This window comes from Macaca fascicularis, chromosome 14, assembly GCF_037993035.2.
Source record: "Macaca fascicularis isolate 582-1 chromosome 14, T2T-MFA8v1.1".
In the NCBI taxonomy this organism is placed as follows: Eukaryota; Metazoa; Chordata; class Mammalia; order Primates; family Cercopithecidae; genus Macaca; species Macaca fascicularis.
In genome coordinates, this window is record NC_088388.1 from 15,866,452 (window position 1) to 15,894,010 (window position 27,559).

Genomic DNA, 27,559 nt, shown 5'->3' on the forward strand with positions numbered 1-27,559 from the left:
AAAGGCGCAATCAAAAGGAAATTCCAATCTTTTTATTGTGGAAAACCATCAACTGGGTGTGGGGAGTAGGTCAGAGGGTTAGTGAAAGTCCAAGGGATTTCTCCTCCAAGTCCTATCACACAAAGGGAAGTCTCAAGCCTCTATTCACCCCTTCTCAATCCCCACAAAACAGGGGGTTGTTCAATATCGTCTTCAATGATAAAAAAAACTTTGTGGTTAAAGGTTTCTCCTTAGGACTAGTGACAAAGTTAGGCTTATGCTTTTAGTAAAGACCATAAACCAAGCCAGAAGGGCTTAAGGAAGCAAGAGTCCTTGAGGGAAAATTCTTAGCTTTCTATACCCCAGCATCCTAGCTTAGGGTTAAATCTAGGTCTAACCAGGCTCTGCAGGTCGAGTAAGAAGGAATAATGAAACCATAGTTTCATAGAGAAACCATGGAGATGTCTGAATAGTTGATAATACACTGACCCAAGCTTGGAGGAAAACCATTTCCCCTCCATCATAGGAGATCTCTTTCTTTCTTGCTCCAATGAACAGCTGGCCACCGCATGGCAGGCCTTCTTGTAGGGTGCCTGACAATTCCCTAGATGCCTCTGTAAAATCAGAAGCAGCACCCTGCCGCCCCACCCAGTCACAGCCAAACGGAAAACATAAATAAAAGGCTGTAGCCTCAGGCTTGTGGTTATGGAAGGAGCCTGGAATTGACAGGAGAGGAAGCACTGCCAAAGTGAGGATCTTATTTGTCCTTCTTGCTTTCCCCATCAGACACTCTGGTGGGGGTTGGAGCCACAGGCTGCTCCTCGGGGATATTGTCTCCAGCCTTTGATAGCTTCTTGGCCCGCTGGTATAGCTCATTTAAGTTAAATTCTCGGATCACATTCTCCTGCACAAAAGAGATGCACAAATCAGGATCTGGGTTGGAAGGGAGAGTAAAGAGCCTGGGAAGTAAGGCATTTTACACAGTCTGGGAAAGGAAGGAGTAAGCAAAGGACAAAAATCTTCCCTAACCTTCCTCTTTTTTAGGTACCCAGAAAAGTCAACTAATAGTTAAATACCCATTATGTGCCAATGGGTATTTAACTATTCAATGGGTATTTATTCACTGTGCCAAGAATTATATATACCTAAATTATTTAATGTAATCTGCAAAACAATCCTGTAAGCCAGGGGTTATTACCTCCAATTAACTGACAAGGAACCTAACACCTACAGACAATATGTGCAGGGGCCTTCGAGACCAAATCTTTTTTTTTTTTTTTCTGATGGAGTTTCGCACTTGTTGCCCAGGCTGGAGCACAATGGCGCAATCTCAGCTCACTGCAACCTCCGCCTCCCAGGTTCAAGCGATTCTCCTGCCTCAGCTTCCTAAGTAGCTGGGATTACAGGCATAAGCCAGCACACTTGGCTAATTTTGTATTTTTAGTAGAGATGGGGTTTCTCCATGTTGGTCAGGCTGGTCTCGAACTCCTGAGCTCAGGTGATCTGCCAGCCTCGGCCTCCCAAAGTGCTGGGATTACAGGCATGAGCCACCGTACCTGGCCTGAGACCAAATCTTAAACTAATAATTGTTCCCCAGTACTAGCAGGTCTGGCACATAATATATATTTGCTAAGTGAATTAATACACGAGGTCTAGTAACTAGTCCACACCCTTAAAGCTAATGGGCAAGTGGCAGAACTGTGAATCAAAGCTGGGTAGGGCTCGAAAGCCCACCTACTGTTCTACACCCTTCATGCACCTGCCCTTCCTTTCAGGTACCTCAGAGAAGGTCCATGAGACAGCCCGTCCTTTCTTGTCAATCTGTGGCCGCCGCATTACCTCCTTGCCACCTTGGAACAGGATCAGGGTAGGGAGCTGCTTGGTGAGGGGTGATGTGCTCACTTTGTACCTGCAGGGCCCAGGAAGTTCTCTAAATGCCCCTGTGTATAACACTCAAAGTGATTCCCTGCTCAGACCCTCTGCCCAGGTCTTTACATACCGTGTACTAACATCAGTATAGCGTCCAACATCCACCTTCCCAAAATTTAACCCTGTACAGTTGTACCTGAAAAGAATATATTATTTAATATACTGAAAAAAAAAAAAACAATGGATCAAGGAAAGTGGAAGTATCGATATTTAAGAGGGGAGAGGGAGATGCCTTTGGTTGCCATGTATAAAAATCAAGGACAAAAGAAGAAAAAAAAAAAACAGTGAGAGGGAAGGCACAGCATCTTCATTTCCACCATCTCTCCTTTTGCACTACTCACTTGAGGGAGAGGTCAGCATAGATAGGAGCAAATGATTGGCAGTCATTAGACCAATTGGCAAAGAACTCCACAATCCAAGTGACCCTCTTGTCCCGTTCTAGTTCCTCCTGCCAAATACAGGGAAGAAAAGTGAGCTGGATCCACATAGCCTCCTGGGAAGTTTCACACCTTAGCATCTAATTCCTCATCCTGGCGTTCCCTCTTCCCCGGCTCTCATAATGAACCACAGTGCCCTTGACATCCATTTTGAAGCACTGTTGTTCCTCTTAGTGAATGCAGAGCACAACTACAAAATCATCCACAAGGGACCCAAGAAACAGAAAAGGGAAAGAGCACTCACATCAATGGTTTTATCATTGAAGTACTTGATATACTCAGGGCCCATATATAGGGGGGGTTTGCACGTCATCAGGAACACTAAACACAGAAAGAAGATGTCAGAGGAAACATAAAAAGCCTTACACAGGGAATTTACTTCCAAACCAACCCAAGGATTTCAGCCCCCAAAGAATACATACACACTTGTGGATGTATGTAGATGACCAACACATTCCCTACCTCTACAAATACAGTCTCTATAAACTGTTATCATCTGAGCTACATATATAATTGATTAGGTACGAGATATGGAAGAAGGGTATGGAGAAACATGTTTGGGATTGCAACTGTTGGGACTGTGGTTTCCACAATCAAGTCTATCAACACAGTCTTACAAAAACAAAAAACAAAAACAAAGAAAGGTCTCCTTACCTATGCAGAGTGTGATGTAAAGCAGGCCCATGCGAATATCCAAGCGGAAGAAAAGAATTGCGTTGGCCACTTTACTAAACATGAAAATGTTGCCTATATGTTGCTCCACAGTGACTGAAACACAGAGATGTCACAGGTCAGGCTGGGCTGTGCACTCCTATATCCCATTCTTTGTCCCTCTTCATGGGGCACTTTGATATAGGAGATGGGGAGGGAATAGGTCCAAGTTCAAATTCAGCCTTGGAATTAAATGTAGGACAGATTTACCAAATGATTGCCACTCTCTTAACACGAAGGAAAGGACCTCCAAAGGGCATTAGATCTAACCTTATGACTGAGAAGTGGGCCAAACTTACTGGATCTGCGGTTCTTCATCATCACAATGGCACTGAGAAACATCAGGATCTCCACTTCTCTCTGGAACAGAATCAAAGTATTATAACAGGAATGCAGTGACTAGAGCTAATTTAGGTAGGAAAGGGAACTAAATATGTAATAAAAACCAATAGTGATCCAAACTGGGAATGGTAACAAGAACGAACGAACTGCAATTAGGTAAGGTGTACTGGGATAAACATCAGTTAGAAGACCTGGATTCAGGTTTTACTCCTGCCACAAACTTGCTGGTGCTTTTCTTTTTTCTTTTTGAGATGGAGTTTCACCCTTGTTGCCCAGGCTGGAGTACAATGGTGCAATCTCGGCTCACTGCAACCTCTGCCTCCCGGTTTAAAGTGTTTCTCCTGTCTCAGCCTCCCGAGTAGTCGGGATTACAGGTGCCTGCCACCACACCCGGCTAATTTTTTGTATTTTTAGTAGAGACTGGGTTTCACCATGTTGGCCAGGCTGGTCTCAAACTCCTGACCTCAGGTGATCCACCTGCCTTGGCCTCCCAAAGTGCTGGGATTACAGGTGTAAGCCACCACGCCCGGCCTGCTGGTGCTTTTCAACAAAGCACTTAATCCCTTAGCTTTGGCTTCCTCAACTGAACAGTATCTATTTCAAAATGCTACTGGGGAATTAAATAATAGATTAAAAAGAGTTGTATAAAGCATGATATGGTATAAAATCATAAGATTATTAAGATCAACTCAGTGACCCCTGTAGAATAAAACTTTTCCAGGTAAGTTTTCTTGATAATAGCCCATTAATACAATATCCAGCTATTCCATGTGTTTAATTTTTTATTTTTTAGACAGTCTTGCTCTGTCGCCCAGGCTGGAGTGCAATGGTGCAATCTCGGCTCACTGAAATCTCCGCCACCTGGGCTCACGTTTCTCCTCACTCGGCCTCCCAAGTAGCTGGGACTACAGGTGCACACTACTGCACCTGGCTATTTTTTGTAGAGACCGGGTTTCCTCATGTTGCCCAGGCTGGTATGGAACTCCTGAGCTCAGATGATCCGCCTGCTTCGGTCTCCTAAAGTGCTGCGATTACAGGTGTGTGCCACCAAACCCAGCGCCCATGTGTTTAATTTTACTTAATCATTCCTCCCCACCCAATATTCATCGTGATAATCCATGTACTTTTGCTATAATTTGAGAGCTGAAAGGGGCTTTCAGAGCTCTCAAAAGCCCTTTTCAATACTCTTGTCTTACAGTTTTCTCACCTTCTAGAACAACCTTATGGTCCAACCTGTGGCTCACATGCAGCCCAGGATGGCTTCGAATGGGGTCCAACACAAATTCATAGACTTCCTTAAAACATTATGAGATATTTTATATATATATATATATATTTTTTTTTTTTTAGCTCATCAGCTATCATTAGGTGTTATTGTATTTTATGTGTGGCCCAAGACAATTCTTCCAATGTGGCCCAGGGAAGCCAAAAGATTGGATACCCCTGTTCTAGAATGTAACCACCAAGTGAGCAAGCGAGACATAATAAACATGACAAAGACACTGAGAAGTAATAAAAATCTAAGCCTTGAAGTGACTGAACAGACTGCCTCTTGGCTAAGGGGACCCCAGAAAAACCTTGAAAACTGAATTCTTGGCCGTGACAGGGTGCGAGCTCAGACACCTCTTTATACCCCCTCCTTCACTTACCACCATTAGGCTTTCTTAAACAGAAAGTTAAACAGAAACCGGCCCTTTGAAAAGACTTGCTCCACCTGACATCAACCAACTGCCTGACACTGCCCATCCCTTTTGCAGTCAGGACAAAACAACTAACCAGCATTGCTTCCTGGTAAAAGAGCAGTGACCATGTAGTGGATCTGGCCAGGCTAAGGAGAACGCAGTTTCTGTGTCCTCTGCTTCACCTTTTGACTTGAGAGGGCTGGAAACTCCACCTCAGATCACTCTAACATTACCATTGTTGAACATGGGTCTTATGGACAGATATGAAGCTCAACTGAACATGCACATGTTTCTCCTTTCATAAATATTCATGACTCTGCCAATATATTATTAAATATGTGTATTTGACCACCCTGCTTAGCATAAATTCCTGTTTCCTTTTACCCCGCACTCCAAGTGTCTGTTTTTGGCTTCTGAGCGGAGGCTCTGCTTCTCTGCCTGACACGATAGCCTGCAAGCTGCAAACGTTTATGAGAAATAAAGCTCTCCTGGCCGGGCACAGTGGCTCAAGCCTGTAATCTCAGCACTTTAGGAGGCCAAGGTGGGTGGATCACCCGAGATTAGTCAACATGGCAAAACCCCGTCTCGACTAAAAATACAAAAAAAGTAGCTGGGCACAGTGGCATGTGCCTGTAATCCCAGCTACTTCAGAGGCTGAGGCAGGAGAATCCCTTGAACCCAGGAGGCGGAGGTTGCAGTGAGCCGATATCGTGCCACTACACTCCAGCCTGGGCAACAAAGAGTGAAACTCCGTCTCAAAAAAAAGGAAAATAGGGGTGAGGGAGTATGACAGACTTTAGTAAATATTATACCCGAGACAGAAATTAGGAAAGATTTTTTTTTTTTTTGAGACGGAGTCTTGCTCTGTTGCCCAGGCTGGAGTGCAGTGGCACGATCTCAGCTTACTGCGGCCTCCACCTCCCAGGTTTAAGTGATTCTCCTGCTTCAGCCTCCCAAGTAGCTGGGACTACAGGTGTGCGCCACCACGTCCAGCTAATTTTTGTATTTTTAGTAGAGACGGGGTTTTACCACGTTGGCCAGGATGGTCCTGATCTCTTGACCTTGTCATCCACCCCCCTCGGCCTCCCAAAGTGCTGGGATTACAGGCATGAGCCACCCTGCCCTGCCAGGAAAGATTTTCATGAATGAAACTAGGTGGGTTAGAATTGGGAATGAAAGTTGTGGAAAGGTGAATTTTATTTTAATTTAATTTAAAATTTTTTTTTTTTTTTGAGACGGAGGAGTCTTGCCCTGTTGCCCAGGCTGGAGTGCAATGGCACAACCTCGGCTCACTGCAACCTTTGCCTCCTGGATTCAAGCGATTCTCCTGCCTCAGCCTCCTGAGTAGCTGGGATTACAGGCACCTGCTACCATGCCTGGTGAACTTTTGTATTTTTGGTAGAGATAGGATTTCACCATGTTGGCCAGGCTAGTCTCAAACTCCTAGCCTCAAGTGATCCACCTGCCTTGGCCTCCCAAAGTGCTGAGATTATAGGCGTGAGCCACTGCTCCCGGCTGAAAGATGAATTTTAAAAGAGAGTTGTAGTTAACCAGGAGACCAAAGGTAGGACCAAAATAAATTCTCTAAGGACAGAAAATGGTCTATGGAGGGACTGGTTATTGCTACTGCAAACTTCATTTCTTTTCTTCCCCATACTACAACTAGACTTTCTCCCTGCTTCTTTGCATCCAGGTAGAACTGTTTGACTAGTACTTGAGAATGGAATGTGAATGAAAGTGATTTACCACTTCTGGGTTCAGGCAGTTAACAAAGGGTGTGCCCTTGCATTCCAGCTTTTTTTCATTTGCTGGCTAGATGATGCTGGGATGACCCAAGGCCACAGGTTGAAGACAAAATGAGCCTTGGGTTCTAGGATGACTCTATAATGCAGAGTCCTTGGTTGATCTATTTAATTGTTTTAAAACTTTTTATTGTGGATAATTTGAAGCATACAGAAGAGAGGATAATTGAATGAACCCCTATTACCCAGCTCCAACAGTAACCAACATTTTGCCACTGTGATTTCCAATTCATATATACTACCCATTTTTTTTTTTTTTCTTAGAGAAATTCCTATCAGCTGGGTGCAGTGGCTCACGCCTGTAATCCCAGCACTTTGGGAGGCCGAGGTGGGCGGATCACCTGAGGTCAGGAATTCAAGACCAGCCTGGCCTACAGGGTGAAATCCATCTCTACTAAAAACACACAAAAAGTCAGCTGGGTGTGGTGGCACGCGCCTGTAATCCCAGCTACTCGGGAGGCTGAGGCAGGAGAATCGCTTGAACCCGGAAGGCAGATGTTGCAGTGAGCGGAGGTTGCAGTGAGTGGAAATTGCACCACTGCACTCCAGCCTGAGAGAGAGAGCGAAACTTCGTCTCAAAAAAAAAAAAAAAAGAGGCCGGGCGCGGTGGCTCAAGCCTGTAATCCCAGCACTTTGGGAGGCCGAGACGGGCGGATCACGAGGTCAGGAGATCAAGACCATCCTGGCTAACACGGTGAAACCCCATCTCTACTAAAAAATACAAAAAAAAAACTAGCCGGGCGAGGTGGCGGGCGCCTGTAGTCCCAGCTACTCGGGAGGCTGAGGCAGGAGAATGGCGTAAACCCGGGAGGCGGAGCTTGCAGTGAGCTGAGATCCGGCCACTGCACTCCAGCCTGGGCGACAGAGCCAGACTCCCTCTCAAAAAAAAAAAAAAAAAAAAGAGAAAGAGTAGCACTTTTAAGGTATCAATCTGAAGAATGTTAAAGGAAACACAGTGCAGAATTTAAACATTTAAAAAGTTCTTGAACTAAAAATAACAATATTTGTAATAAAATCTTGTTTTAGCTAATTTAAGTTTTATGTGAGTGCATTTTTATAAATATTAAAGACTAATCTCTAGAAAGATAGGTTTTCCTTTAATCATAGCCAACTGAATTATACAACCCCTTTAAAAATTCCTTCTTACTGGCCGGGCGCGGTGGCTCAAGCCTGTAATCCCAGCACTTTGGGAGGCCGAGACCGGCCCATCACGAGGTCAGGAGATCGAGACCATCCTGGCTAACCCAGTGAAACCCCGTCCCTACTAAAAAATACAAAAAAAAAACTAGCCGGGCGAGGCGGCGGGCGCCTGTAGTCCCAGCTACTCGGGAGGCTGAGGCAGGAGACTGGCATGAACCCGGGAGGCGGAGCTTGCAGTGAGCTGAGATCCGGCCACTGCACTCCAGCCTGGGCGACAGACCGAGACTCCGTCTCAAAAAAAAAAAAAAAAAAAAAATTCCTTCTTACTAACCTTATTATGATTTACAAAAACCATTCACAGTGGTTAGGCTGTTTTACCCTAAATCTCTCTTTCTCTAGCAACCCAGTTATTTTATTTGAGGGTAAAAATTCACTCTACAAGATTCTTGGTTTCTGTTTGTTTTGAGACGCAGTTTCACTCTGGTTTTTTTTGTTTTGTTTTGTTTGTGTTTTTTTGAGATGGAGTCTCGCTGTCACCCAGGCTGGAGTGCAGTGGCTCAATCTTTGGCTCACTGCAAGCTCCGCCTCCCGGGTTCAATTCTCCTGCCTCAGCCTCCTGAGTAGGTGGAACTACAGGCGCCTGCCACCACACAGCTAATGTTTTATATTTTTTTAGTAGAGACGGGGTTTCACCGTGTTAGCCAGGATGGTCTGGATCTCCTGACCTAGTGATCTGCCCGCCTCGGTCTCCCAAAGTGCTGGGATTACAGGTCTGAGCTGTAACTGTGCCCAGCCTGAGACGCAGTTTCACTCTTGTTGCCCAGGCTGGAGTGCAATGGTGCGATCTCGGCTCACTGCTACCTCCGCCTTATGGGTTCAAGCGATTCTCCTGCGTCAGCCTCCAGAGTAGTTGGGATTACAGGCACCCACCACCAATGCCTAGCTAATTTTTATATTTTTAGTAGAGATGGGGTTTCACCATGTTGGCCAGGCTGATCTCGAACCCCTGACCTCAGATGATCTGCCTGCCTCGGCCTCCCAAAGTGCTGGGATTACAGGCATGAGCCACCATGCCTGGGCTTTGCTGTTGTTGTTGTTGTTGTTTTTGAGACGCAGTTTCACTCTTGTTGCCCAGCCTGGAGTGCAATGGCGTGATCTCGGCTCACTGCAACCTCCACCTCCCGGGTTCAAGCGATTCTCCTGCCTCAGCCTCCCAAGTACCTGGGATTATAGGCGCCCACCACCCTGCCCAACTAATTTTTGTACTTTTAGTAGAGACGGGGTTTCACCATGTTGGCCAGGCTGGTCTGGAACTCCTGACAGGTGATCCACCCGCCTCGGCCTCCCAAAGTATTGAGATTATGTGAGGCACCATACCCGCTGCATGCATATATATATATATATATATATGGTTTACCACAACCTCCATCTCCCGGGTTCAAACGATTCTCCTGCCTCAGTCTTAGTAGCTGGGACTACAGGTGCACACCAACATGCCCGGCTAATTTTTGTATTTTTAGTAGAGACGGGGTTTCACTATGTTGGCCAGGCTGTTCTCGAACTCTTGACCTTGTGATCCAACCTGTCTCGGCTTCCCAAAAGTGCTGGGATTACAGGTGTGAGCCACTGTGCCCTACCCGCTTTTATGTATTTTTAAGCCAATTAATTAGAGCTCTTTATATATTTTCAGTAGTGAAAATATTGTATACACACACATAAATATACAGACTTATTAGGTATGCCGATAGAAGCACACGGCATAGACTCATAACGACCTTTTTTTTCCATTTTTAAAAATCTTACACTAGGCAGCTGTCAGCTAAACAGCCTTAAATTTGCATATTAAAGGCAACTCGGGTGAAAATCAGATAGCAAAATTTACATCATAAGGTAAGAAAAGTCTAGTGTGCTAGAGGGAGATTAAAAGGGTTTCAATTGCCAATTGAACGTAAAATTATATGTCTATTATAAAGGCCTTTAAATACACACACACTTACACACTTCCCATAGCTATTAATTCAGTACTTTCACCATGAGACAAATACAACTTCACCGACTTGCAAAAAAACAGAGAACAGTGGTTTTTAGGTTGAAAAGTAACAGCCGATTTAAACCAGGCAGAAAAAAAAAACAGAACCTAGAACTCTAGTTTTCAGTTCGACCTCAGGACTCTTTTTCTTTAATGCAAATGTGCACGAAGACTATATTTAATAACTTCCATTTTATATCAACTCTGGCAAGTAGAGATGCCATGAAACCTACAGAGGGCCCGAAAAGGGGACATCTCCTCATTTTCTCCTTATTCTTAGATTTGTTCCCTGCCCTTTTTTTTTTTCCTTAGAAAGAGGAGCTGAGCTGTAGCCTCGGGTTCTTGTGTGGTGGATTGATGCATGCTGCTTGTGGGCAGGGCTCCACAGTGTCACCACTGAGTCATTTCTGCCCTCTTACCTGTCTCTCTCCAGAGGTCTGTGACCTCCGAGAGGGCTCAAAACGCTGGGTGATCAGCCCTTACACGCGTTTCCTGGATGAGCCATTTTTAAAATTGTTTTTGGGGGATTTCCCAAGTGCAGGGCCACTGTATGTCTTGGGGGTCAACCCCCTGGACACTCCCACGAGGCCCCCAGTCATCCAGGGGCACCTTTCGGCTGGGAAGAGCAAATGCCCTTTCTCTTCAGAGCTGGAAAAGTCAGTCTCTATGAAAACAACAGTTCAGTTCCACACACAGATGAACCGAATCAAGATAAATTTTAGGAGAAAAAGCAACAGAGAATTCCCTTCAGAATGCATATCCAAACTACAATTAGGATCCTTAAACAAGTTCCTAGGAGAAAACCAGCTCAGAATAAATCAAGGACCATCAGCCCTTGAAGGGAGGTCCAGGGCTCAGGACAACTTAACAGTTCCACCCGAGGAGAAGCTCGAACTCAGTGGGGCTTCAACGGGCTCCTGCTGGTACCTTACCTCCGGTTTCCGGCAACTCCTTCGGGTTCCGAGTCTTCTCTGAGACCCACGTTGGGCACCATATTATTGTTGCCAAAAAGAGTCAAACTCACAGTGAAACCCCGTCTCTACTAAAAATACAAAAAATTAGCCGGGCGTGGTGGCAGGCGCCTGTCCTCCCAGCTACTCGGGAGGCTGAAGCAGAAGAATGGCTGAACCCGGGAGGTGGAGGCTGCAGTGAGGTTGCAGGGAAGGGGAGGTTGCAGTGAGATCGTGCCACTGCACTCCAGCCTGGGCAACAGAGCAAGACACCGTCTCAAAAACAAAAAAAACAAACAAAAAAAACTCTGTAAAATATTTTAAGAGATTTATTCTGAGCCAAATATGAGTGACCATGCCCCATGACACAGCCCTCAGGAGGTCCTGAGAACATGTGCCCAAGGTGGTCAGGGTATAGCTTGGTTTAATATTTTAGGAAGGCATGAGACATCAATCAAATACATTTAAGAAATACACTGGTTTCGTTCAGAAGGGCAGGACAACTCAAAGCGGGGGCTTCCAGGCTACTAGTAAATTTAAACATTTTCTGGCAGACAATTGGTTGAGTTCGTCTAAAGACGGGATTCATAGAAACGAATGTCCAGGTTATAATAAAGGACTGTGGAGGCCAAGTTTTATTGTGCAGAGGAAGCTCTCAGCAGACTTCTTAGACAGCAGGTTGTAAATTGTTTCTTACTGGACTTAAAAGGGTGCCCAGCTCTTAGTTGATTATCTCCTGGATCTGGCAAGGAAAGAAGGAAGGAAAACAAAGGGGAGAAGGGATGCTCTATAGAATGTGGATTTTTCCCAGAAGAGACTTTGCAGGGCAATTTCAAGGTATGGGAAGGAAAGAGATTTTGGGGTAAAACATTTTTAGTCTTCCTTGTTATGCCAGAGTCAGATTGGAAAGTAAGTCACAATAGATATCCAGGGTTAAATAAAACCCATCTGATGAGAATTTATGGTTTGTAGGGCATGACTCACCAGACCCCTTAGAAAGGAATTTGGGCCAGATTTAAAAAAAAAAAAAAAAAAAAAAAAATCACAGCTTAGTCCTCAGTCCCCCCTCTTGGCCAAAAAGCATTCCATAGAATATATGTGTAGGCCAACAAACACCAGCAGGTCGCAACATGCTAGGAAGCCTCATTCCTAGAGTTGTTTGATTTGGCCATCTGGCAGGGTCCCACAGGACTAGGAAGGCTTGTTTCTAGAGTTCTTTTGATCTGATGGTCATAGTTTTAAATATTAGCGATTTGGATAATGGAGGGAGGACATGGTATGACCTGATGTAATAACCAATTGTTTAAGGGATGAAATGGGGTCAGGCTTAGTCTAAAAAAATCCCAGATCAGATCTACTTTCTGAGCTATTACGATCCGGGTCTTTAACTGTGCATTTCCCTTTTGCTGTATCTGGCATACAAGAAATATCTAATGCTAATAACAAATATCATAAAGACAGTGAAGATTTGGGTGTTCAGGGTTATAGGTAGAATCTGAGGGCAGTCAACAACCCAATCAGCCAGGAAAAATCCTGCATGCCTCATCATATTCCTTGAATAGACTTACAATTTGTTTATACTCCTTATTAAGGGTTATTTGCACCCTGTGATAAATCTTACTTGAAAATTGTGATACCAACATTAAATTAGAATGTAATACATTTATTCTCGCTTCCGGCCAATTTATCTCCATAGGTATAGCATCCTGAGGGAGAATATAAATTAAATGGGAGAAATGCCTGGTCCTTGGTTTTTAAATGGTTATAGACTTATTAAAAGTAGACAAACCGATTTTTCCCACAACTTTTGTATTGCACCATATACTGGTATTTGGGAGAAAAGGTTTTATCACAGGAGAAGTCATATAATTCTACAGTGTTTTTTCCTTGGCAGGACTCCCTATGGCTGAGGGCCTTGAGAGTCAAAAGACTTATAGTCAATTAATTGTCTTAGGCCATATAGGAATGGATGTGGACAGGCATTCATTACTTCTTAAAATTATTATTATTATTATTATTTTTTTTTTTTTTTTTGAGACGGAGTCTCGCTGTGTCTCCCAGGCTGGAGTGCAGTGGCGTGATCTCGGCTCACTGCAAGCTCCGCCTCCCGGGTTCATGCCATTCTCCCGCCTCAGCCTCCCGAGTAGCTGAGACTACAGGCCCCCGCCACCACGCCTAGCTAGTTTTTTGTATTTTTAGTAGAGACGGGGTTTCACCGTGTTAGCCAGGATAGTCTCGATCTCCTGACCTCGTGATCCACCCGCCTCGGCCTCCCAAAGTGCTGGGATTACAGGCTTGAGCCACCGTGCCCGGCCCAAAATTATTAAGTTAAAAAAAAAGCCGACAATAAACTCAAAAAGTTACAAGACTGACTTCTTTTTATTTTTTTATTTTATTTTTTATGGAAACAGAGTCTGGCTCTGTCGCCCAGGCTGAAGTGCAGTGGCATGATCTCAGCTCACTGCAACCTCCACCTCCTGGCTTCAAGCAATTCTCCTACCTCAGCCTCCCGAGTAGCTGGGACTACAGGCGCACACCACCACGCCTGGCTAATTTTTTGGTTTTTTGTAGAGATGGGGTTTTACCATGTTGCCCAGGCTGGTCTCAAACTCCTGAGCTCAGGCAATCCACCCACCTCGGCCTACCAAAGTGCTTGGATTACAGGAGTGAGCCACCATGCCCGGCAGACTGACTTACGTTTAATTTTTATGTGTTGAGCTACTGTAAGCTTGGTTTCTGTTACAGACTTATAGCAATTAGCTATACAAAACATAAGCATCATTCTGAAAAATAATTAAAAATATGTATATATACTTATCTATATCTGTAGATATATTTATCTTCACAACTTATAATTCGGAGTATTATACCCAGGAGGCTTTGTTCCACGGTATTTTATCATGTTAGTAAATATTTTTCCTTAATTTTATAGTAAGCAGAAAATTTTTATGGTTGGGTTGGATGCAAAAGTGACACATAATAGTTTAGAAGGCAACCAATTTTGTTTTACCAGCTGTGTGGGCATTTTTAGTACCCCCTTCTTGATTTGGAGGGTTTAATCTTGACCTTTTTTTTTTTTCTTCGAGACAGAGCCTCGCTCTGTCGACCAGCTTGGAGTGCAGTGGCACAATCTCAGTTCACTGCAACCTCCACCTCCCGGGTTCAAGTGATTCTCCTGCCTCAGCCTCCCAAGTAGCTGGGATTACAGGCATGCGCCACCACATCCGGCTAATTTTTGTAATTTTAGTAGAGACAGGGTTTCATTCTGTTAGCCAGGCTGGTCTCAAACTCCTGACCGCAAGTGATCCACCCACCTCGGTCTCCCAAAGTGCTGGGATTACAGGCATGAGTCACCTCGACCAGCCAATCTTGACCTAATTTTATCCCTCAAAACCATCCCTTATAACCTTATGCGCTACCTCTTCCAAGATAGTCCTTGGGCCTAGAGGGAGGCAGCTTGTATAGTTTTAGTAGCAGAGCATTAGCAGTGAAACAGATCCAGGGTCAGTGGGATACCAAATAAGGGAGATTCATGTTTCTAGTTTTCAGAATACCATGATTTTGGTTTCCTTCAAAGTAAAACAAGGAGAGATAAATAATGGCTTAATCTGCACTTAAAAAGTTAGGGCTGAGGCCAGACATAGTGGCTCACGCCTGTAATCCCAGCACTTTGGGAGGCAGAAGTGGGCGGATCACCTGAGGTCAGGAGTTCGAGACCAGCCTGGCCAACATGATGAAATCAGTCTCTACTAAAAATCCAAAAATCAGCTGGGCGTGGTAGAGGGCACCTGTAATCCCAGCTATTTGGTAGGCAGAGGCAGGAGAATTGCTTGAACCTGGGAGGCAGAGGTTGCAGTGAGCTGAGACTGTACCATTGCACTCCAGCCTGTGCAAAAAGAGTGTCTGAGAATCCATCCCAAAAAACAACAAAACAAAACAAAACAGGGCTGAAATCTAGTATTAAGTATCACGCTTTTCCCTTAAAACAATTATTTTTTAACTATTATTGAACTTATGCAGACAACTATACTGTTACAAAATTATAGTTCTAAGTTTGGAGACCTTGGGCAAGGTAAATTTGCTTACAAGTACATACTTTACCCAAATAACTTAAAAGAAAAAGATTCTTCTGGACCCTCCTTTTTTTTTTTTGAGACAGAGTCAAAAAAAAAAAAACATTGAAAAGTACTTAGTTTTTGCTATCAGCCTTGATAAATGCTCCACACAAAAGACTATGCAATGGAGGATTTACATGATCTGATTTACGTCTTCAGTTTTATAGTACTAGAAAGGGAAAAACATCCCCCAATTAGATATAGTACCCATTTTTTTTTTGAGACAGAATCTCACTCTATTGCCCAGGTTGGAGTGCAGTAGCGTGATCTCAGCTCACTGCAATCTCTGCCACCCAGGTTTAAGTGATTCTCCTGCTTCAGCCTCCCAAGTAACTGGGATTACAGGCGCCTGCCACCATGCCTGGCTAATTTTTGTATTTTTAGTAGAGACAGGGTTTCACCATCTTGGCCAGGCTCCTGACCTTGTGATCCACCCGCCTCGGCCTCCCAAAGTGCTGGAATTACAGGTGTGAGCCACCATGCCCGACCTTATAGTACCCATTTTCATAAGACATTTAGGTAAAAGGAGTTACAACTACCTTACATAAAGCTTGTTTAAACATCTTACATTTTACAGTTCTATTAACCTGAATGTTTTTATGTTCTGGTCCCAGGAAGCTTTTTTTTTTTTTTAAATCCCCAAACCATTTTACCTTTTCTGGTACAAAGGGCTTGGATTCTCAGCAGGGGGTTGCATCTATAAGACCTATGAGGGATAGGATATTTGATAAGGCTTCTTAAACAGACCTATGATTCTGTGGGAGGGGCACCCATGTGAAACAGGCCCTCTTAACCTACAAATTTACCATGACCTGGGTAACAGACATAGTTGGTGGGAGGATATCCCAGTTATCATAAAGCTAGTCCAACATGGCTTGTATATGAAACATACTAACTGCTTCATCTCAGGTACTTCACTTGGTATTTCAAAGGGAGAGTTGGGCAATTCCCTTCTCAGGGCAAACAGACCTTATAATGGCATTATCTGGCCCACTAGCTGATTGCTTTTTCAGGAATAAACCTCCTGTGTGTTTGGATCATGTATACTCAGTGATTGTTCAGTAATGAGCTGTGGGTCCTGCATTAATCCAAACAAGCTCTTAAATTCTGTAGCATTTAAAATTAAGAATTTTGTCCTTAAAGTGGTTATTTTTACAATTCACTATAATAAAGTTTTTTTTAAAAAAGCTGAATGATACTAATCTACAAAATGGAACAATTCCTTTACATTACACCTTTTGGTTTTAAATAGTTACTTGGTTTTGCCCTTCCCCTATATCGACTATTTTCTTGGTAACCTGTTGCCCTGGCTTGTTTTGTTTTGCTTTTTTTTTTTTTTTTTTAAATCCATTTAGTTTTATCTGTATATTTTTCTTCATTATAAAGCAACTCTTAGCTTATTTTATTTATTTATTTTTTTTGAGGCGGAGTCTTGCTCTGTCGCCCAGGCTGGGGTGCAGTGGCATGATCACAGCTCACTGCAACCTCCACCTCCCGGGTTCAAGCAATTCTCCTGTCTCAGCCTCCCGAGTAGCTGGAATTACAGGCACACAGCACCATGCCCGGCTAATTTTTGTATTTTTTTAGTAGAGATGGGGTTTCACCACATTGGCCAGGCTGGTCTTGAACTCCTGACCTAGTGATCCACCTGCCTCAGCCTCCCAAAGTGCTGGGATTACAGGCATAAGCCACTTAGTTTCTTTCTTTTTTTTTTTTTGTGATGGAGTTTCGCCCTTGTTGCCCAGGCTGGAGTGCAATGGCACAATCCCGGCTCACTGCAACCTCTGCCTCCCGGGTTCAAGTGATCTCCTATCTCAGCCTCCCAAGTAGCTGGGATTACAGGCGCACGCCACCATATCCAGCTAATTTTTTTTGTATTTTTAGTAGAGATGGGGTTTCATCATATTGGTCAGGCTGGTCTCCAACTCCTGACCTCAGGTGATCCACCCGCCCCAGCCTCCCAAAGTGCTGGGATTACAGGCGTGAGCCACTGCACCCAGCCCAAGCCACTTAGTTTCTTAACAGAAAAGAAACTTACATTTTTTTGAGAATTGACATCTTGCGTTTATAAATTTTTTCTTTTTTTTTTTGAGACGGAGTCTTGCTCTGTCCTCCAGGGTGGAGTGCATTGGCGCAATCTCGGCTCACTGCAACCTCCGCCTTCCGGGTTCAAGGGATTCTCCTGCCTCAGTCTCCCAAGTAGCTGGGATTACAGGTGCACACCACCACACCCGGCTAATTTTGTATTTTTGTACAGATGGGGTTTTGCCATGTTGACCAGGCTGGTCCCAAACTCCTGACCTCAGGTGATCTGCCCACCTCAGCCTCCCAAAGTGCTGGGATTACAGGCTTGAGCCACTGCGCCCGGCTGATAAAATTTTAATAAAAGCGTATTTTATGTTTCTACTGTCTTAACTTCTTTTTTTTTTTTTTGAGATGGAGTCTGGCTCTGTCGCCCAGGCTGGAGTGCAGTGGCACAATCTCAGCTCACTGCAAGCTCTGCCTCCCGGGTTTAGGCCATTCTCCCGCCTCAGCCTCCCGAGTAGCTGGGACTACAGGCGCCCGCCACCTCGCCCGGCTAGGTTTTTTTATTTTTTAGTAGAGATGGGGTTTCACCATGTTCGCCAGGATGGTCTCGATCTCCTGACCTCGTGATCCGCCCGTCTTGGCCTCCCAAAGTGCTGGGATTACAGGCTTGAGCCACCGCGCCCGGCCTTAACTTCTAGTAACCCAAATTTCCAGTGGGGAAAAAAAACTTGAGGGTTTAAACATGACTTTAAGACTTTTAAATTACTGGAGAGTTTTACCAAGGTTATGTAAATTAAAAGGCATCTGAACTAGCTTTTACCAATCTGATAAGCACTTACATTTTTTAAATTACTTGATTAGAGCTCTTTCATGTAGTTTGGTAGTGAAATATCACTTCTATATGACATATATAAAGATACAGATATAACAGGCATGCAGAATAAAAGCCATGTTCAAAAGATACTTTATTTGCCTGTTTTCAAAAACAATTTTTCTCCTTTACTGTAGATAATTAGTAAAAGTTACAGGACACAACAAAAGGTGAAGGAGAGAGCCATCTTTCAAGGCCTTTTCAAAAAGAAAGAGGGCCGGGTGCTCACGCCTGATTTTATTGTCTCAACTTTTTTATCTTTTTCTTTTCCTTTTTTTTTTTTGAGACGGAGTCTTGCTCTGTCGCCCAGGCTGGAGTGCAGTAGCCGGATCTCAGCTCAGTGCAAGCTCCGTCTCCCGGGTTTACGCCATTCTCCTGCCTCAGCCTCCCGAGTAGCTGGGACTACAGGCGCCCGCCACCTCCCCCGGCTAGTTTTTTTTTTTTTTTTTTTTTTTTTTGGTATTTTTCTGTAGAGACGGGGTTTCACCGTGTTAGCCAGGATGGTCTCGATCTCCTGACCTCGTGATCCGCCCGTCTCGGCCTCCCAAAGTGCCAGGATTACAGGCTTGAGCCACCACGCCCAGCCTTTCTTTTCCTTTTTAAAAAATTCCTTCACTGAAGCTGGGCGCAGTGGCTCACACCTGTAATCCTAGCACTTTGGGAGGATCACTTCAGCTCAGGGGTTCGAGACCAGTCTAGGCAACAAAGTGAGACCTCCTCTCCACAAATGATTTTTAAACATTAGCTGGGCATGTTTGTTGGCACGTGCCTGTAGTCCCATCTGCTTGACAGGCTGAGGCGCGAAGATGGCTTAAGCACAGCAGGTTGAGGCTGTAGTGAGCTGCGACCATACCACTGCACTGTAGCGTGGGTAAGACTGCGAGACCCTGTCTGCCCCCTCAATTTTTTAAATTTAATTTAAAAAATAAATGAAATTACTTCACTGAGAAGGAAGAAGTCTCAACTCTTATTGCCTGGTTAGTCCTGGGCAAGTCCAATCCAAGGAGGGCCTACCTGGTGTCACGAATTAATGGGTCTATGATTGACAGCCCCCCACATATGGGTGGGATACTACAGGAACCACACACATGAACACCATCCTTAACTGTCTATGACAACAAGAGTCTTTCGCTATCTTAGCCTATTTTTGAAAGTGAATATTTTGGGGGAATGTGAGGGTTATATCATCTGGTATTCTGAACCTAGAAAGTTACCTCTGAGACTTTCCATGAAAAAAGCTTATTGGCTTAAGTCGCTAATTGGCTTTATTTAAAAAACATTTTAGGCCAGGCATGGTGGCTCACACCTATAATCCCAGCACTTTGGGAGGCCAAGGCTGGTGGATCACCTGAGGTTGGGAGTTCGAGAATAGCCTAATCAACATGGAAAACCCCATGTCTACTAAAAATACAAAATTAGCCGGGCATGGTGGCGCATGCCTGTAATCCCAGCTACTCAGGAGGCTGAGACAGGAGAATCGCTTGAACCTGGCAGGTGGAGGTTGTGGTGAGCCGAGACTGAGCCACTGCACTCCAGCCTGGGCAACAAGAGCAAAACTCCATCTCAAAAAAAAAAAAACCTTTATCTATTTATTTATTTATTTACATAAAACATTGATTGATTGATTGATTGACTGATTGGAGATGGAGTCTCACTCTGTCACCCAGGCTGGAGTACGGTGGTGTGATCTCGGCTCACTGCAACCTCCGCCTCCCAGTTCAAGCAATTCTCCTGCCTCAACCTCCCGGGTAGCTGAGATTGCAGGCGCACACCACCACACCCGGCTAATATTTTGTATTTTAGTAGAGACAGGGTTTCATCATGTTGCCCAGGCTGGTCTCGAACTCCTGAGCTCAGGCAATCCACCAGCCTCGACCTCCCAAAGTGCTAGGATTACAGGCATAAGCCACTGTAATAGGCCTGAAAAAAAAAAAATTTAGATAGCTCTTGTCTTAAACAGCTATCTTTCTGGTACCTATAAAAAGATACAGAAAGAACACAGCCTTGAAACTCCCTTGGCAAGATTTTTTTTTTTTTTTTTTTTTTTTTTTTTGGAGACGGAGTCTTGCTCTGTCACCCAGGATGGAGTGCAGTGGCCAGATCTCAGCTCACTGCAAGCTCCGCCTCCCGGGTTCACGCCATTCTCCTGCCTCAGCCTCCCGAGTAGCTGGGACTACAGGCGCCCGCCACCTCGCCCGGCTAGTTTTTTTTTTGTATTTTTTTTAGAGACGGGGTTTCACCATGTTACCCAGGATGGTCTCGATCTCCTGACCTCGTGATCCGCCCGTCTCGGCCTCCCAAAGTGCTGGGATTACAGGCTTGAGCCACCGCGCCCGGCCGGCAAGATTTTTAAAAGACAGAAATCAGATTCAAAACACAAGTTAAAATTCTTTGTACACTCAAACTGCTTGTTTGGGATCCCTTGAAGGGCCTGCAAAAAGGCACTGTGATCTGTGCTCTAGTGGCTGGCAATAAAATGGTTCACTGCTGCAGTCTGAGTTCAATTCCTCATAAGGTTAACAGTCCACTGCAGATACAAGTCTTTTAACACAGGGGAAAAAAAAGAAACACTTATAAAAATTAGTTTGAGGCCAGGCATGATGGCTCACGCCTGTAATCCCAGCACTGTGGGAGGCCAAAGCGGGCAGATGGCTTGAAGCCAGGAGTTCGAGACCAGCCTGACCAACGTGGCGAAACTGTCTCCACTAAAATACAAAAATTAGCCATGTGTGATGGTGCACGCCTGTGATCCCAGCTACTCAGGAGGCTGAGGTATGAGAATTGCTTGAATCTGGAGGCAGAGGTTGCAGTGAGCGGAGATCATGCTAAAGCACTCCAGCCTGGGTGATAGAGCAAGACTCTATTTAAAAAAAAAAAAAAAAAAAAAATTTATTTGTTTTAAATTTCCATTTGTGACTTCTGACTTTTGGGGGTACTCATTCGTTATTGGTACCATATAGACAATATGTAAGCACATGTATAGACACGTACATACGTATATAGGCACATGTATCTATACAAAAGCCAAAGACTAGAGAGTTTAATTCAAAAGAGAAGAGTTTTAAACTCAACATGAACCCATTAGTGACTTTTGGAGCTCTATGAGGAAAACAAGAGGCCCCAAAAGAGAGGGTCAGTGGCACGTTTTTCTTTTCTTTTTTTTTTTTTTTTTTTTTTTTTGTATTTTTAGTAGAGATGGGGTTTCACCTCGTTGGCCAGGCTAGTTTTGAACTTCTGACCTCAGGTAATCCACCCACCTCAGCCACCCAAAGTGCTGGGATTATAGGCAGGAGCCACCACACCGTGCCAGTGGCACCTTTTTTTGTCTTCCTCAAGGGGTCTCAGGGTTGTCAGAAGTCCCATCTAGACCCCTTCAAGGGTTATCAAAGGTGGCAAAAGGAAGAAGTAAAAGTACATGGAAGAACAAGTTTTGGAGAAGTCAATTTGGGGAGATTTTAAGCTTCCCAAAAAGGCTAATGAAATTTTACATTTTTTTTGGCCGGGCGCGGTGGCTCAAGCCTGTAATCCCAGCACTTTGGGAGGCCGAGACGGGCGGATCACGAGGTCAGGAGATCGAGACCATCCTGGCTGACACAGTGAAACCCCGTCTCTACTAAAAAATACAAAAAAACTAGCCGGGCGAGGTGGCGGGCGCCTGTAGTCCCAGCTACTCGGGAGGCTGAGGCAGGAGAATGGCGTGAACCCGGGAGGCAGAGCTTGCAGCGAGCCAAGATCACGCCACTGCACTCCAGCCTGGGCGGCAGAGCGAGACTCTGTCTCAAAAAAAAAAAAAAAAAAAAAAAAAAAAAAAAAGAAATTTTACATTTTCAAGGCAGGGTGCAGTAGTTCATGCCTGTGGTCCCAGCACTTTGGGAAGCTGAGGGAAATGTACCACTTGAGCCCAGGAGTTCAAGATCAGCCTGGGCAACATGGTGAAACCCCATCTCTACAAAAAATATAAAAATTAGCCAGGCACGGTGGTATGTGCCTGTAATCCCAGCTACTCAGAAGGCTGAGGTGGAACGCTTGAGCCCGGGAGGTCAAGGTTGCTGTAAGGTGAGATCTCACCACTGTACTCCAGCCTGGGCAACACAGTGAGACCCTGTCTCAAAAAACAAACCAAAAAAAAAAAAAAAAAAGAAAGAAATTTTACGTTTTTCTCAGCAAAGATCATGCCAACAAGAAAGGAAGTGAACACAAGGACTAAACATAATTTTTTTTTTTTTTTAAAGGGGGTTTCAGTCAACTGAAAAAATTTCCAGGGCATGAGATCCAAAAGATCCAAAAGAGAAAAAGCAGAAAACCTTTAAAATAAAAAACTGGCCAGGCGCAATGGCTCACGCCTGTTATCCCAGCACTTTGGGAGGCTAAGGCAGCTGGATCACGAGGTCAGGAGATCGAGACCATCCTGGCTAACACAGTGAAACCCCGTCTCTACTAAAAATACAAAAAATTAGCCGGGCATGGTGGCGTGCTCCAGTCAGGAGCTGAGGCAGGAGAATCGCTTGAACCTGGGAGGCGGAGGTTGCAGTGAGCCGAGATTGCACCACTGCACTCTAGCCTGGGAGACAGAGCGAGACTCTCTATCAAAAAAAAAAAAAAAAAAAATTATAGCCTGAATATCAGCTTTTAGTTAAGCCAACTTCTGACCAGAAAGCTCTTTTTAAAAATCCTTTGTGGCCAGGCTCAGTGGCTCACACCTGTAATCCCACCACTTTGGGAGGCCAAGGCAGGCAGATCATGAGGTCAGGAGTTAGAGACCAGCCTGGCCAACATGGTGAAACCCCGTCTCTACTAAAAATACAAAATTTAGCCAGACGTGGTGGTGGGCACCTGTAGTCCCACCTTCTCGGGAGGCTGAGGCAGGAAAATTGCTTGAACCCAGGAGGCGGAGGTGGTTGCAGTGAGCCAAGATCACGCCACTACACTCCAGCCTGGGCGACAGAGTGAGACTCCATCTTAAGGAAAAAAAAAATCTTTTTAAAAAAATTTTTTGTTTGACATAGGGTCTTACTCTTCCCCCAGGTTGCAGTGAAGTAGAGGGATCTCAGCGCACTGTAACCTAGGCCTCCTGGGCTCAAGGGATCCTTCCTCCTCAGCCTCCTGAGTTGCTGGAACTACAGTCGTGCACTACAATGCCTGCCTAATTTTTAATTTTTTGTAGAGATGGGGTCTCGCCATGTTGCTTAGGCTGTTTTAAATCTTTTATTATCAGGCCAGGCATGGTGGCTCAAGCCTGTAATCTCATCACTTTGGGAGGCCAAGGTGGGTGGATCACTTGAGGTCACGAGTTTGAGACCAACCTGGCCAACATGGTGAAACACTGTCATTATTAAAAACACAAAAATTAGCTGGGCATGGTAGTGGGTGCCTGAAATTCCAGCTATTTGGGAGACTGAGGCAGGAGAATCACTTGAACCCAGAAGGTGGAAGTTGCAGTGAGCCAAGATCACGCCACTGAACTCCAGCCTGGGCAATAGAGCGAGACTCCCATCTCAAAAAAAAAAAGGGGGGGGGGTTGTTTCAGAATAAATGAATGGAGGAAAACAATGATATAGATAAAACTAAATAGATATAAAAAGTTGAGCAAAGAGGCTTTGCCGCCACCACCGGGAGCCCTGTACTATCAGTCATGGTCAACCCCACCATGTTCTTTGACATCACCGTGGATGGTGAGCCCCTGGGCCACGTCTCCTTCGAGCTGTTTGCAGAAAAGGTTCCAAGGACAATAGAAAACTTTTGTGCTCTGAGCACTGGACAAAAAGGATTTGGTTATAAGAGTTCCTACTTTCACAGAATTATTCCAGGGTTTATGTGTCAGGGTGGTAACTTCACACGCCATAATGGCACTGGTGGCAAGTCCATCTACGGGGAGAAATTTGAAGATGAGAACTTCATCCCATAGCATACAGGTCCTGCCATCTTGTCCATGGAAAATGCTGGATCCAACACAAACGGTTCCCAGTTTTTCATCTACACTGCCAAGACTGAGTGGTTGGATGGCAAGCATGTGGTCTTTGGCAAGGTGAAAGACGGCACGAATATTGTAGAGGCCATGGAGCGCTCTGGGTCCAGGAATGGCAAGACCAGCAAGAAGATCACCATTGCTGACTGTGGATAACTCTAGTAAGTTTGACTTGTGTTTTAGCTTAACCACCAGACCATTCCTTCTGTGCTCTCCTCTCAGGAGAGCACCCCTCCACCCCCATTTGCTCGCAGTATCCTAGAATCTTTGTGCTCTCGCTGCAGTTCCCTTTGGGTTCCACGTTTTCCTTGTTCCCTTCCATGCCTAGCTGGATTGCAGAGTTAAGTTTATGATTATGAAATAAAAACTAAATAACAACAACAAAAAGCTGGGGAAAGAAAAGAAAGAATGAAAACAAATTCTAAGAGGTTATAAAAGGTTTATGGAAATTTTATCTTGTGTAGTCAAAGCTGATCAAGATTAGACAGATTTGTTTGTAAAGTTTATTAAAATTAGCATTAGTATTAAAAGCACATTAATATATAGCATATATTATATATATTATATGTATTTTTTATTTTACTTATTGATTGATTTTGAGACAGAATTTTGCTCTTGATGCCCAGGCTTGAGTGCAATGGCACGATCCTGGCTCACTGCAACCTCTGCCTCTCGGGTTCAAGTGATTCTTCTGCCTCAGCCTCCAGAGTAGCTGGGATTATGGGCACCCACCACCACACCCGGCTAATTTTCTGTATTTTTAGTAGAGACAGGGTTACACCATGTTGGCCAGGCTGGTCTCGAACTCTTGAGCTCAGGAAATCCACTCGCCTCAGCCTCCCAAAGTGCTGGGATTACAGATGTCAGCCACCACACCTGGCCAAGTGTCTTATTTTCAAGGAGGCTCTTGGAAAGCATGGGAAGAATTCTGACAAATACAGGTTTCTGATAACTTTGAAATTGCATCATTGGACTGGGTAAAAATTTCCAAAGTCTAATGAAAATAAAACTGGACTCATAAAATTGCTAACCTCCAGACTAATGTTTTCCATTTTTCACCCACTCTTCTGACTTAGAATCACTAAAAATTAAAACAGCCTTTTTTTTGACTTGGCGCAGTGGCTCATGCCTGTAAATCCCAGCTCCTTAGGAAGCCAAGTCAGGAGGATCCCTCGAGCTCAGGAGTTCAAGACCAACCTGGGCAACATAAAGAGACCCCACCTCAAAAAAATTTTTTAAAAATTAGCCAGGTGTGTAGTGCATGCCTTTGGTTCCAGCTACCTGGGAGGCTGAGGTGGCAGGATGGCTTTGCCCAGGAGGTTAAGACTACAGTGAGCCATGATCACACCACTGCACTCCAGCTTGGATAACAGAGCAAGATCTTGTCTCAAAAAAACTCCAAAAAACTAAAAACCCTGCCTTTTTCCTAAGGCCTTACCAGCTAAAGCTAGTCAACTTGTCTTTGAAAAAAAAAAAAATCACCGTAACATCTTATATTTGGACAAACTTTACACACAACCTACAATCTAGGAAAATAAATTGCTATTGATCTTCCCAACTGACTGCCCTCCAGACTCTAAAGAAACTAGTTTATACGCTATACCAGATATTAAGCTTTGCCTTGTTCCATAGATATGTCTCTCTTATTAAATCTGTTTGCCTACATCATGTATAGAGGACTAGCTTTGAGAACTCATCTACAATGCCATCTCCTGAAAGGAGACACAGCAATTTAACTGAACTGGCCTATCCCCCAAAATGAGAGACTGGTTTAATGGGATCCTTTGCCGCTCAATTACTAGCCCAATTTCTCTCTCCACAGACACCAACTCAGCTTTTATAGGGAAACTTCTAAGGAAGTTTCAGACAAAGGAAATAAAGGAGACCAGGGACTCACAGCCCAAAATATGGCATCCTGTATGCGAATTATTTTAAATTAAAGGTCCCTGGATACCAGCAGATACTGGAAGCAGCTTTACTCTGATAACTACCTTATCTGCCTAAAGTCCAGACCTGTCAAAGAAGAAAACAATTACTTCTGGTCTCTTCCCTGAGTTTTCATTAACTTAACTCATAGTACAGGAAGAAAGACTGAAGCCTGTCAACACACCCGGACAGATTTTTGTCAGAAACCACTGTCTGCTTTGCAGGCCCAACAGTCATTGTCCCACGCCACTGTATGTTCTCCAGGCCACTGAATCACCCTAAAAGTCATTTACAATCCACCTTAAAATCACCCACATTTCCCCATCTCCCATACTCCTATGAAGAAGGGTATATAAGCCTCTGTACCCCACTGGGTCATTCTCCTTCAATTCCCTCATGCTATGCACGTTAAAATAAAATTTCTGTGCCTTTCTCCTATTAACGTGCCCTTTGTCGGCTGATTTTTCAACAAACCCTCAGAGAGCTAAGGGGAAGCTTTGCCTTGGCCCTTACATGCTATATAGCAGAGGGTAAAGTGCTTTAAGTTCATGTTCTGAGCAGTCCCTCCACCCATTCCAAGGAAGCACAGCAAGGAGCTTGGGACACTTCTCAAAGAAAGCCCAAAGATTTCTTTACAACTTATTTTTTACAATTCCTTTACAGTAGCCCCAAAATTTTATCCACTTTCGCATCCTCAGGATCAAGCAGAGTGCCTAGAGTGTACACTCTAGAAATGTTGATTGAATTAAGAAACGGCTGACAGTGTGTGCAGGTAGTGTGGCCACAAGAATAGTTTCAAGTCCCAGGCACTCATTAGTTGCATGACCTGGGGCAAGTCGCCTAAATATACCAAGATCCATTCCTTCACCAATGAAACAGGACTACTACTACTTGCCTTCCCTACCTTACTGGCTCCTCAGGAGGCTTTACATAATGAGCGGCACTGTAAGATGCTATACACGTATATGTACAGTTTTGACAGGGCTGTTTCTTAGTCTAAATGGTGAAATGGAAAGAAACCTGGACTCAACAGTCAGAAGCTGTTGGGCCGTTGTACAGGGCTACGACTAACAGGTTCCGTTTTCCCATATTAAACACAAAGTTTAGTCTCGACGATGTTTCGGACTCTGCACTTTACAGTCTGTTAAATCCGCTACAGGCTCGGAACCTCAGGTGTCCTCAGAAAGGTAAACCCCAGGGTTCCCAGATGCACCTGCAAGGGCAGGGACAGTCAAGGTCGCGGTACTGAGACGCGGGACGCTCACCCAGTCAAAGTCACACGGGTTACCGTCTTCGCGTTGGGTGGGCAAACCGTCGCAGAGTGGCGGCAGTTTCCTCACGAGTAGGAAGGCAGCAGAGAGCAGGGCCGACAGAAGGTAGTAAGGTTGGGCAAGCCATCGTGAAAGTCGCGGCACCGAATACACCAGAGCAATTAGAGGAGCCAAGACCGCCATCTTTTCGGCCGCAAGGGCCACTGCTCACCGGCGTCGTAGGTCCGGCCCCGCCTCCCCCACCATAGCGACTGCTATTGGGCTACATCTCAAACGTACGGCCTCTAAACCCGGATGTAGTTCTGTCAACGCTGTGGTATGTCAGAACCCAAAAAAGAACTTAATATCTTATTGGTTGGTCTAGCTGTCGCTTTATCAGCTT

At 44.6% G+C, this 27,559-nt stretch overlaps 1 protein-coding gene across 2 annotated transcripts; it reads right to left on the minus strand.

The window, feature by feature from the left end:
- Positions 1–10: 10 nt before the first annotated feature.
- On the minus strand, positions 11–27,386 carry TMX2 (thioredoxin related transmembrane protein 2). Of its 2 annotated transcripts, XM_045371874.2 has the most exons (8): positions 27,172–27,386; positions 3,356–3,416; positions 3,000–3,113; positions 2,590–2,666; positions 2,250–2,356; positions 1,979–2,044; positions 1,759–1,888; positions 11–883 (listed from the first exon to the last, which is right to left on the minus strand). In XM_045371874.2, exons 1-8 carry the CDS (start codon positions 27,358–27,360, stop codon positions 737–739), a joined length of 891 nt encoding a protein of 296 aa, XP_045227809.2. In that variant the 5' UTR covers positions 27,361–27,386; the 3' UTR covers positions 11–736. The 2 variants fall into 2 exon arrangements, with proteins under 2 accessions (XP_045227809.2, XP_073869685.1); XM_074013584.1 differs by lacking the exons at positions 1,759–1,888; positions 1,979–2,044.
- Between the last annotated feature and the right edge of the window lie 173 nt (positions 27,387–27,559).